This window comes from Chiloscyllium plagiosum, chromosome 9 (genome assembly GCF_004010195.1).
Source record: "Chiloscyllium plagiosum isolate BGI_BamShark_2017 chromosome 9, ASM401019v2, whole genome shotgun sequence".
Taxonomy (NCBI): domain Eukaryota; kingdom Metazoa; phylum Chordata; class Chondrichthyes; order Orectolobiformes; family Hemiscylliidae; genus Chiloscyllium; species Chiloscyllium plagiosum.
In genome coordinates, this window is record NC_057718.1 from 13,830,530 (window position 1) to 13,842,683 (window position 12,154).

Below are 12,154 nucleotides of genomic sequence, written 5' to 3' on the forward strand. Positions count from 1 at the left end.
TGCAGCATTCGTTACCACAAAGCAGCTAAGGCCAGTAACATTGTATGATTTCAAGGAGTCATTTATAGCACTTGTGGCTAAAGGCATCAAGGTGGGGGATGGGGGAGAAGCAGGAACAGGCTATTGAGTTGGATGATCAGCCACGATCATAATGAATGGTGGAACTAGCTTGAAGGATTGAACAGCCTACTCCTGCTCCTATTCACTACATCGTGGATGTAAGAATTCGCCAGGCAATAGTCACTCCAATAGGATCCACTGCTTTCTTCCGTCACGGAGTAACTCATGTACATATGCTGCCTTAAGCTAGAGATTCCTCATTTTGTAAGGAATTCATTAACTTAGTGACTTCAGTCTTCCCTATCTCTGATCAAGCTGAGTGCTTCTTCCTCCTGAACCAGCATGAAAAGCCTTGTTGGCCGTTGGATCGTGAGTTCAATTTTTCTTCAGTGATTGCTCTTCTAAAGTAATCACCAACTATGAGCCACTTGGGACATTTTGAAGACCTGGCTACTGCTGTAAAAATGTAGTTTGTATGTATTTTCCTCTGTGCACTCTATGATTTCTGACATTTCAAATCTAATGGATGTAATCTAATAACTTTGCTGAGGCAAGTTATTTGGTAATCTTGTTTATGAACTGAGAAATCTTGATTTGGAACTGTTGTGTTGGGGACATTAAAAGAAATCTATTCTTTGTCTTCAGTTTCATATAAGTTTTAAAATAATATCTAATGATGTGGAATGTGTTGCTATCTCATTTAATGTAGCTTGTGGCTACAACTGCTTACAAGGGGATTTTTGAACTTGGTCATTGATATACAGTCAGAACAGGTCAGGCCATACTTCTCCTGGCAGGATCATTTTACACTCTTTTAAGTCTTGGCAAGTGATTGAAAAGTGGCTCTAGCAGAATTATTGTCTTTTAATCATGCAGTAATGTATCCAGTACAAAGCACCTTCAGAAAATAGTTCTGATACATACCAGTCAGACTGTGCCTTTTGTTTACACCCAGAAAAGATTTGGTATTGCATAAAATAAGACAGTCAAGCTTAAGATGTTAAAAATAATTACTGTTGTCATTTTTCACTGGCAAACCACCTAAAGGCTAGCTTGCTGATTCTTTGTTTTCCCTGACACATGCTTTTGGGTATGTACTGGTGCAAGCAGCAGCAAGCAGTATAATTACAAAGCATGTGCTAGTTCTTGGCTTGAAGCTATCATCCCCACCCCCTTTTGTAGGAATGCCAACCTGGGATCACTGTTTGAATGCACACATTTTCTGAACTCCAAGATGTGATGTTGGATCCGAAGTGCAAATTGGACTTTGCAGCTGCCAGTAATCAAGCTTTATGAGTAACACATTTTTATATTACAGGAATAAGATAGGTATGTAGGTTTGGACCTGTGACTATTTAATTGTTTTACTACAACAAGCTGACACTTAGGAAGGAAAAGGAGATAAATGCAAGCATATCTGCCTAACTGTCAGCATACCACAATATCTGGGAGTACTGTTCTGAGTTTAATTTATTCTGTTGAAACTAATGAAGAAGCATTATTCAAATACCACAGAGACTTTGGCTCATCCCTCAAACACTAAGAATCAACTTCAAGGCTTTCCTCAGCACCATCTCTAGGAACCTGCATGACGCAATAAACAGACTGTACGCAGTATTCTTGGTCTACTTCATCAGACCAGCTGAGACCAGCTGTCAATATGTTTGAAAAATCATTCATGAGAGGTGGGGTTCAGTGGAGGGGCAAGCATTTATCGCCTATCCGGAATTCCCCTTGAGAAAGTAGTTGTGCGCTACCTTCTTGCAGTCCATTTGGTGTTGGCACACCACAGCACTGTCAGGGAGGGAGTTCGAGGCTTTTGATCTAGTGACATTGAAGGAATGGCGATATATTTCCAAATCAAGATGGTGTGTAGCTAGGAATGGAACTTCCGGTGGTGATGTTCTCCTGTATCTGCTGTCCTTGTCCTTTTAGATGGAAGTGGTAGTGATTATGAGCTTGAAAGGTGTTGTCCAAGAATCTTTGGTGAACCTCTTCAGTTCATTTTATAGATCATGCATCTAAAGGTATGAACCATGTGACTTAGCAATATGTCACCCAGGATCTTTGTTTGCTATGATGTTTTTGAACCACTTTTAAAAGTAATCCTATGGGAGTTAACTATGTATCTTACCATTTTTGTCCAATATTTGTGGTACCTTACATTTTTATTATTATTATTATTATTATTATTAATCATCTTATACCTTTAATCAGCACAACTATCTCCTTTGAAATGTTTTCTTAAAGTCTCCTGAATTCCTCTGATTCTAGACCCTTTTTTGCCCAATGTGACCCCCAAAAAGGTTGATCTGCAACTTTAACTACCTTAAATGGGTTATGAATGTAAGTCAGTAAGGTAGAGACTAAGATGTCCCAGCAAAGATTTTTCTAAGTGTCCTGTTTGCACATCCTTAACAGTTTCTGGCAATTCCCTACTACTGATCACTGATCTATCTGTTGTTCCATGTTTTCTCTTTCTCTCATTTCTTAAACAGCAGTGTTACATTTGTAACTTTCCAATTCTAGAATCTAGGCAGTTCTAAAATATCTAAACCAATGTAAACAGTAAATGGAAAAGTCCTGGGGAAAATTGACAGAGAGATCTGTCAATGTTCAGGTCCATGGTTCCCCAAAGGTGGCACGCAGGTCGGTAGAGGTGTCAAAGAAGGCATACAACATGCTTTACTTCATCAGATGGGGTATTGAGTACAAGAGTTGGCAGGTCATGTTACAGTTGTATAGGACTTTGGTTTGGCCACATTTGGAATACTGCGTACAGTTCTGGTCACCACATTACCAAAAGGATGTGGGTGCAGAGAAGGTTGCCTGGTATGGAGGGTGCTAGCTATGAAGAGAAGTTGAGTAGATTAGGATTATTTTCATTGGAAAGAAGGCAGTTGAGGAAGGACCTGATTGAGGTCTACAAAATCATGAGAGATGTAGACAGGATGGATAGCAAATAACTTTTTCCCAGTGTGGAGGACTCAAAGTGAGAGGAGAAAAGTTTGAGAGATATAGTGGAAAATTCTTGACGCAGAGGGTGGTGGGTGCCTGGAATGCATTGCCAGCAGAGGTGATAGGGGTGGGAACAATGGCGTCAATTAAGATGTATCTAGACAGATACATGAATGGGCAGGGAACAAAGGGATACAGACCCTTCGAAAGTAGATGGCAGATTTAGATAGAGGATCTGGATCGGCGCAGGCTTGGAGGGCCGAAGGGCCTGTTCCTATGCTATTTTGTTCTTTGTTATCCACTCACTGCTGCTACCTCTTCTAAAACCCTAGAATGCCGCCCATCAGGCCAAAAGGCATTTGTCAAAATTTAGTCACTATTTTTTAAAATGAAAGACTTTTCCATTCCTCATTCTTACCATGATATTTGATCCCTACAGTACGCAGCATATTCCTTGTGTCATCTGCTGTCATGATGGTGCACAGAATTGCTGCACATTTCTACCGATTTCCTTATTCCCTATTATTTCTCCCTGTTCCTACTTCCAAGGGACCAAAATTTATTTCCATTAATCAAAAGCTTGTATAGTTTTTTTATATTTCTTGCTGGTTTTACTCTGACCTTGTATTTTCTCCCTCTATCAATTTCTTCATTGTCGTTTGCTAATGTTTTAAATCTGCAGACTTGCTACTCTCTTTGGCAATATTTGTAAGGTTTTTTAAAATTTTAAACAATCCTAAACTTCTCTTGTTATCCATAACTCTAAGTTTACCATTGGAGAGGTATACTTCATGGGGAATGTGCTGTTTCTTTAATTGCATATCATCTCTTACATACTGGCATATCACACTGCTTCAGCCAGCTAGCCCCTATGGCTTTACAGTGGACTTTATATAAATTTAAGACCCTATTTCATGCCTTAGCTGCATGACTCAAGCATAAAATGGAACTCCATTGCACAATGATTGCTTTTTCCCAAAATATGTATAAGATTGCTAGTAAGCCATGTCTTATTGCACAATACTAATTCCCAAACAGCCTGTACCGTCACTAGTTTCTAAACATCTATTATTCTTGAAAACCATCTTAAACTAATTCTATGAACTCACCTCAACTACCTTTGCTGATTTATTTGACCTATTCTATCAGAAGATCCTACAATTGTGGTATCACTCTCATTACATACTCTAATATACCTGATGTGGAGATGCCAGTATTGGACTGGGGTGGACAAGGTCAGAAATCAAATGACACAACTTTATAGTCTAACCATTTTATTTGAAATTGCAAGCTTTTGGACCTCAGCTCCTTCCTCAGGTGTGGTACATAGAGAGGTATAAGACACAGTATTTATAACCAAAATATTAACAACTTTAAAACTAGCTGCCCTTGTCAAATCCTTTAATCAGTTAAAGGAGGAAGGGAGGCGAGCTCCAAAAGCTTGCAATTGCACATAAACTTATTGGACTATAATCTCGTGTCATGTGATTTCTGATCTAATGTACTTGATTTTTAACTGTCCTGTAACCATTTTAAGTGGACCTATAAACTACTATCAAGTGATTTTTGCCTTTTGTTGTTTATCCATGTTAATCCTGCATCTTTATTTTTCAGACTAAAATCCATTCTATCTCCTCACCTCTTACGATTATTTTTATTTTTGGGGTACCCTTTATTGATGGGCATCTTACCTCCTTCACATTTTGCTTACTTTATCTAAGTCCCATATTCTGGAATATTTAGTTCCCAACCTTGTACATGCTGCAGACATATTTAATAGTTTTTGGTCAAATCCATTTATCTGTATTGTGTTATTAATTCAGCTATCTTAATCATAGAGATGTACAGCCTGGAAACAGACCCTTACAGCCTGGAAACAGACCCTTCGGTCCAACCTGTCCATGCTGACCAGATATCTTGTTATAAATTATTTCTGCATTCAGATATACTGCCTTTAATTATAGCTTCATACTATTTTTTCCTATTATGACCTTCACTGGTGCTCTAGGACATAACCTTAGATTTAGTGAGTAAAATGGGGCACTCTGGAATGATCTGAAAATGTGTTGCTGGAAAAGCGCAGCAGGTCAGGCAGCATCCAGGGAACAGGAGAATCGACGTTTCGGGCATAAGCCCTTCTTCACTCTGGAATGATGTTTTTTTAGCCCAAAAGTTTCTGATACAGAGCCAAAAGGTTTGGCATTCAGCCAAGGTCAACACAAGTCCCTGATTGTGTGACTCATCTGTAATTTTCAGCACATGTCCTGTTAGCCTGTTTTATAAATAGATGGGCACACCATGCCTGCACAAAGATAATAAGACACTTTGAGTACAGTCGATGTTTAGTTGGCCTGAGCTGGGTTTAATTAAATGTTCGTGTAGCAGCAGGATGACACTGTTACTTGTTACAGCTGCCTGCTGTGAATTAATCCACGCAAATTTAGAGTACTTCATGTTTCATCATCAATCTATGCTGGTTAGTTGATCTCATCAAGAATCAAAACAAACATGGTGTCAGTAGAAGAAAAGTCATGCTTGATTCCTACTCCTGATTATTCTGTTAATTTCTACAGGAGGTGTACGTTGAAGACAGAATCATACTTGGATGTAATTCACTTCATAATGAACTGCTTACAGCCCCTGGCATCTACAGAATGCTACAAAACTTTGCATCTCTTTTTCATTGCACAAGCTCCATGCCAATGGATTAACAAGTCCAAACCCAATCCATCCAGCTTACCTTTCCTTTTCATATCAATCTCTTCAGGTTGCACAGGATTACATGCCTTATTCAGAAAGCTAGCTAGGGGATCAGATTTGAGGGAAGGAGATCCTTTCTCAACCTAACCTTCAAAGATTTCGATTTGTCAGCTGTTTGCAAAGCAGCAGTTTGCTTTGTCCATTATACGAAACTTTACTCCTTCAAAGAAAATCAAAGTTGGGAACAATTTAAAAATGGCATGTTGTTTGTGCTTTTTCATTTGTAACAGATTCTCTGCGGCAAAGAGATCCCTCGCTGGGTTAACCGACTGGCTCACTTCAGTTCCTGCATTCCATTTCTCCAGAGTTGCTTGCCGAAAGAATGGCTGACACCTGCCGCACTCCAGACCAGTGTAAGCCAAGAGCTGCAGGATGAGCTCGGGGAGGGAGAAGGTGCAGCAGCTTCAACTTCAGCTTCCGCTTCATCAGCGAGCCCAGGCCGCCACACCAAATTATGATCCTGCACAGTGGCTTGAGACTGTAGACAATACTGACTATTTTTTATTTACAAAAAAAAGGTAATCACAATCATTAGAAACTGCTCTGCAGGGTGCTGAACATTCGAGATCCTTGTTTCTCAGTCTAATTTTTAACAATATCTTACCTGGCAATTTTTCCATGCTCAATTATGTTTCATAGTTGATACTCCACGTTCTATCTTGTGCTAAAATATCACCCACTTCTTTTTGATAGTTTGAGGGGTCATGGTTTAAAAGAAAACTTCTTTTAAAAGCTATACATACAGTATTTTGGATAATTGTTTACAAAGTCCCGTTACTGGGATCAACACTTGATGACCTGTTGTAATGATAATACCGGTAATTTTATATTTTGTAAAGCACTCTAACTGTGGTAGGCTGGTATAGTAAATAATGAAGTCACACTTCACTGGTGATTAATCTCCAGCAACACTCTTAACTCCCTCTTTGCATTGCCCTCCCCACAACCACCTTTGGTTCACTAAATGATGCAACATAGAGTTGACAGATTTTTTCTTATTTCTAAAGATATTCAAAAATAATCTTTTCAGCTGTATTTTTCAGAGAATGCACAAATACGGCAAAATCAATTTTTATATGCTTCTATAATTGTCCCAGCCTGCAACATCTAAAGTTAAAATGCTATCACTGTAGACAGTACAAAACATCAAAATAAGCAATAAGCCTTTCACCAGCATTCTCGATGAACAGGGAATTTGAGTTTGTTATCGTGAAATAATTAGTGTCTCTTCTTGAGGCAGAGAATCAAAGACTTCTTCAGATGCATAGACCTGTAAGTGAAATCGTCCCCAGTACTAACTGGCATTCTGTTCAGGATGCTTCTTCCTGCTAACATTGTATGTAGTTTGTTTTAAAAACTTAAGAGTCAAGAGTTGCACCTTAAAGAATTTTGAAACCTGCAGGAACTCTTGTCTGATCATTTCCTAACTAAATGATATTGTAGGAGGGATTAGCGCCTTAAAATGTACACTTAGATTATTGTGAATCATGAAATGAGATAAAAGTACTCTGTCATTTTCTAATTATGAAATACCGTTGACAATGTCAGAAGTCATTTTAAGGAAGTTTTACTTTTCAGAAGTGATTTACAGTATTCTAAGAAAGTGGTGTTTGATCATGTGCATATCTATCTACTGGGGTTGAATGATTTAACAGTCCCAGCTTTGTGCAAACCCTCATTCCTTGCCTTTCCGTATTCTTTTTTGTTTTGAAACAAAAGCACTGTACATTTCAGCAACCCTTTAGCAGATTGTCTTTGCATTGACACTGCGCTGTTGTGTGCCTTAGAGAGTTTGTAAATGGGGTATTACAGACTATCCTAAACTTATAAAAGGTGACTTAAAGGGACATTGTGTTTCTGTGCTTGGCAATCATGCGTACACGAACCCTCCTTGGGTACCATGCCAAAATGATTTTTCTGGCCAGTCCATAGATGTCATTTGCAAAAAAAAGCTGTTTAATTTTTATTCAACCTGTTTGATGTTAGAACGCACTTACTAAGAAACTTATCACACAATGTACAATTGGAGAGGTTACACGGCAAAGTTGTCAAATATTGAGCAAGATTGCTAGGAGATGTTAATGGCACGTCGTTTGTCAGAATTTGTATAATTCTGAAAGAAACTGATTCTGATTTTAATTATACTTCACACAGAAGTTTTTGACATACGCCAAGAGTTGTGTTGCAATGCAATAGTTTTCCTAACACTGCCTAACTTGTCGAGTGATGCAACTACTGCCAAGGTTGCTGGCCATGGTTTCCTTACTCCAGAACAGAGCTGATTCTAGTCAAGTGACTAGCCATATCAGTGAGTTCGCTATCTCTGCTGCTGCTTTCTGAGGAGATACATTAACTGAGTGACAGGCAAAGCCAAACAACTCATCCTAATGCCAGCTAACACCAACTGATTTGATTGTGGTGTGCTTTGCCAACCAACCTGGTGATGGATTGTCACATGGAGTTGCAGGAAATGTTTTTGTAGTGTGTATCATAAGGGAAAGTTATATGGTTAATATTGACCAAGAAATGGATTTGTAATTCCCTGTATTTTTAACCCTTTGGAGCCCAGCAATCACTTCGTGTACTATCCAAATATCTTTCTAACAGAACCAGGTATAAAGCATGGCCACAGTTATTGCGATGATACCAAACACTTTATAGCTCTGAATTTGACACCCATTTTCCCTGAACTGCTGGATCCTGAGCACAATACCACTAACATACCTGTGCAAGCGACCTATCCAAGTTAATTACATAAATTTGTTTCAGACATCCCCTACCCTCTGAAGCTGAGCTGTGAATAATGGACTGGTTTAAGAGAATAGTTGAGGTGGATATCTCCCATTGCTTCATTGTCTTCACTTGATCTGCACGGTGAAAAGGTCTGTGTAATATTTCAGACCATGTTGGTAAGGGGTGGGGTGGGGGAGTAAGTCTGAGCCGTCCTGGAGAAAACTTGATAGCCACCAGGTAAATAGGTAGAGCAGTCTGGCTGCAAACACGACACTCTGCTAGGAAAATAAGTCACTCTGTAAGACTAAATCCTGCTTTAAGTCACATGTTGGAGTGGTCGAAAAGATATTGGTCATAGCCATCTATCCAAATAAAGTTAGGATTAACTATGCAGCATTGGAATTGGATCTTTAGAGGGGGGTGAAGGTAGCATGGCTTCTGTTCATTTGATCTCTGGACTGAGGGGGTTAAATACCAGGATGATGGTCTAAGTATTGGACTGGCCTTCTGTAGTAGCACTGCCTCAGTGAGTGAGATTTTTCAGGCAATGTGCCTCTGATTGTGTCTTGGATTAAAGTTGCGCATGTCCACACAGCACTGCCTCTTAGGTGGTACAGAATATATTACGTACCCGATTGCTAGGGTACTTCTGTGAGGTGCCTTTTAATTGTGACACAGGGACCTATTGGTGATCCAGGTCAATTCATCCAAAATACCTCGTAACATTTTCCACTCCAGTAGCTGTATGTAAAATTAAGTCATGTTGTATCTAATTTAAGCAAAGGGTGGGGAATAGTCCCTTCACTGTTCCTGATCTTGCAAACTGTACTTTATTTTTTTGAACAAAATGTGATGATGGCATTAAAGAGAAACTTGTTTGTTCTAAAACGTGATTGCTTTTGAATTTTTTTTATTGTAAGATCTTCAATTGCCAGCACTTACAATGTAATGTTCTGCCAGTATTGCTGGGTCAAACTCCCTCTATAACAGCTTTATGGGTGTTACAGCATTGTGGGGATACCTCCATCATATGGACTGAAGCCGCTCAAAAAGAGGATCAACATCATCAGCTTGTAAGGACATCTGGGATAAGTTTTAAATGCCAACCTAACCAGTGACACCCACATGAACAAATCATTTTTAAAAATATTATCTGCACCTTCCTTGCCTCCAGAAACACTGGCAAACAGTGACATTGGCGGTGATCTTTCAGAAATCACTGGAATCAGGGATGGTCCTAGAGGACTAGAAAATGATTATGTTTAAGAAGGGAAGGTGGCAGAAGGACTATAGCAAGTGTCCATGACTGTATAGGTAAAAGTGACCACCTCACTGTCCTTGTGGAGACAAAGTCCCGCCTTCACATTGAGAATAACCTCCATCGTGTTGTGTGGCACTATCACCGTGCTAAATAGGACAGACTTTGGACCGATCTAGCAACTCAAGACTGGGCATCCATGAGGTACTGTGGGCCATCAACAGCAGCAGAATTGTACTCGCAACAAAATCTGCAACCTCATGGCCTGGCATATCCCCACTCAACCGTTACCATAAAGCCAGGGGATCAACCCTGGTTCAATGGAAGTATAGGTGGGCATGCCAGGAACAGCATCAGGCATACCTAAAAATGAGGTGTCAACCTGGTGAAGCTACCAAACAGGACTATGTGTGCGCCAAATGGCATAAACAGCAAGTGATAGACAGAGTTAAGCGATCCGTCAACCAACGGATCAACTCTAAGCTCTGCAATCTTTCCACATCCTGTCATGAACGGTGGTGGACAATTAAACAACTCACTGGCTGGGGAGGTGGCTCCATAAATATCTACATCCTCAATGACTGAGGACTACAATACATTAGTGCAAAAGATAAGGCTGATGCATTTGTAGCAATCTTCAGTCAGAGGTGCCGAGTGGGTGATCCATGTATGGCTCCTCCAGTGGTCCCCAGCATCACAGATACAGTCTCCAGCCAATTCAATTCATTCCACATGATGGAGCTGGATGAACTACGGATCATTTGGGAGGCTGAGGGGGTAATTGAGAGGAGTTACCGGGAGTTGGTCACTCCTAAGGCTCAGGACAAGGATAAATGGGTTACAGTTAGGGGGAGGAAAGGGGACAGTCAAGACAGTGCAGAGATCCCTTGTGGACATTCCCCTCAGCAATAAGTATACCGTTTTGGATACTGCTGGGGGTGATGACCTACCAGAGGAAAGCCATAGCAGTCAGTTCTCTGGCACTAAGAAGGGAAGGGGGCAGAATAGAAAAGTACTTGTGGTAGGGGACTCGATAGTTAGGGGAATCGAAAGAAGATCTTGTGGTCAGGATCGGGATTCCCGGAAGGTATGTTGCCTCCCTGGTGCCAGGGTCCGGGACATCTCCAATCGGGTGTATAAGGTTCTAAAATGGGAGGGCGAACAGTCAGAAATCATGTTACATATTGGCACTAATGATATTGCCAGGAAAAGGATCGAGGATATAAGAAGTGATTTCAGGGAGTTAGGATGGAAGCTGAAAAGCAGGACGAACAGAGTAGTGTTCTCTAGTTTACTACCGATGCCACAAGATAACGAGGTGAGGAACAGGGAGAGGGCGCAGCTTAATACGTGGCTGTGCAGCTGGTGTAGGAGGGAGGGCTTCAGATATGCAGATAATTGGGATACCTTCTGGGGAAGGTGGGACCTGTACAGGAAGGACGGGTTGCATCTGAACTGGAAGGGGACCAATGTCCTGGGTGGAAGTTTTGCACGAGTAGTTCGAGAGGGCTTAAACTAGTATGGCAGGGGGGTGGGAACCTGAGCTGTATACCGGAGTTGAGAGTTGATCCAGATAAGGCAGTAGCAAGAGGTAGACCAGCTAGTGGGAAGGATTTTCCTGGGAAGGAACCAAGGTATCAGTTAAAGTGGGTTTGCTTTAACGCAAGGAGTATCAGGAATAAAAGTGACGGACTTAGAGCATGGATCAGTACCTGGTGCTATGATGTTGTGGCCATAACAGAGACATGGGTTTCTCAGGGGCAGGAATGGTTGCTGGATGTTCCAGGGTTTAGAGCATTTAAAAAGAATAGGGAGGGGGGAGAAAGAGGAGGGGGTATCCTCTAATCAGAGGATACTAATCAGAGAGGGTATCACAGCTACAGAAGCTTCCATTGTCGAGGAAGATCTGCCTACCGAGTCAGTATGGGTGGAAATTAGGAACAGCAAGGGAGCAGTCACCTCTTTAGGGGTTTACTATAGGCCTCCCAATAGCAGCAGGGAGATGGAAGAAAGCATAGCTCGGCAGATTTTGGAAAAGTGTGGACGTAGTAGGGTTGTTGTAATGGGTGACTAACTTTCCCAATATTGATTGGAACCTCCTTCGAGCAGAAGATTTAAATGGAGCTGTTTTTGTAAGGTGTGTTCAGGAGGGGTTCCTAACTCAGTACGTTGACAGGCAGATGAGGGGAGAGGCCATTCTAGACTTGGTGCTCGGAAATGAGCCAGAGCAGGTATCAGATCTTTTGGTGGAGAGCATTTTGGTGATAGTGACCACAACTGCCTCACATTCCACATAGCTATGGAGAAGGAGAGGATTAGGCAAAATGGGAGGATATTTAATTGGGGAAGAGGAAACTATGATGCGATTAAACATGAGTTAGGAAG

At 40.9% G+C, this 12,154-nt stretch overlaps 1 protein-coding gene across 1 annotated transcript in view; it reads left to right on the plus strand.

Moving 5' to 3' along the window:
* Positions 1–9,399, plus strand: part of LOC122552634 (deubiquitinase DESI2) — a 57,854-nt gene extending 48,455 nt beyond the window's left edge. The window contains exon 5 of the mRNA XM_043695417.1: positions 6,009–9,399. Coding sequence (XP_043551352.1) covers positions 6,009–6,236 — 228 coding nt within the window. The 3' untranslated portion in view covers positions 6,237–9,399. The remainder of the gene's footprint in view (positions 1–6,008) is intronic.
* Positions 9,400–12,154: the final 2,755 nt, after the last annotated feature.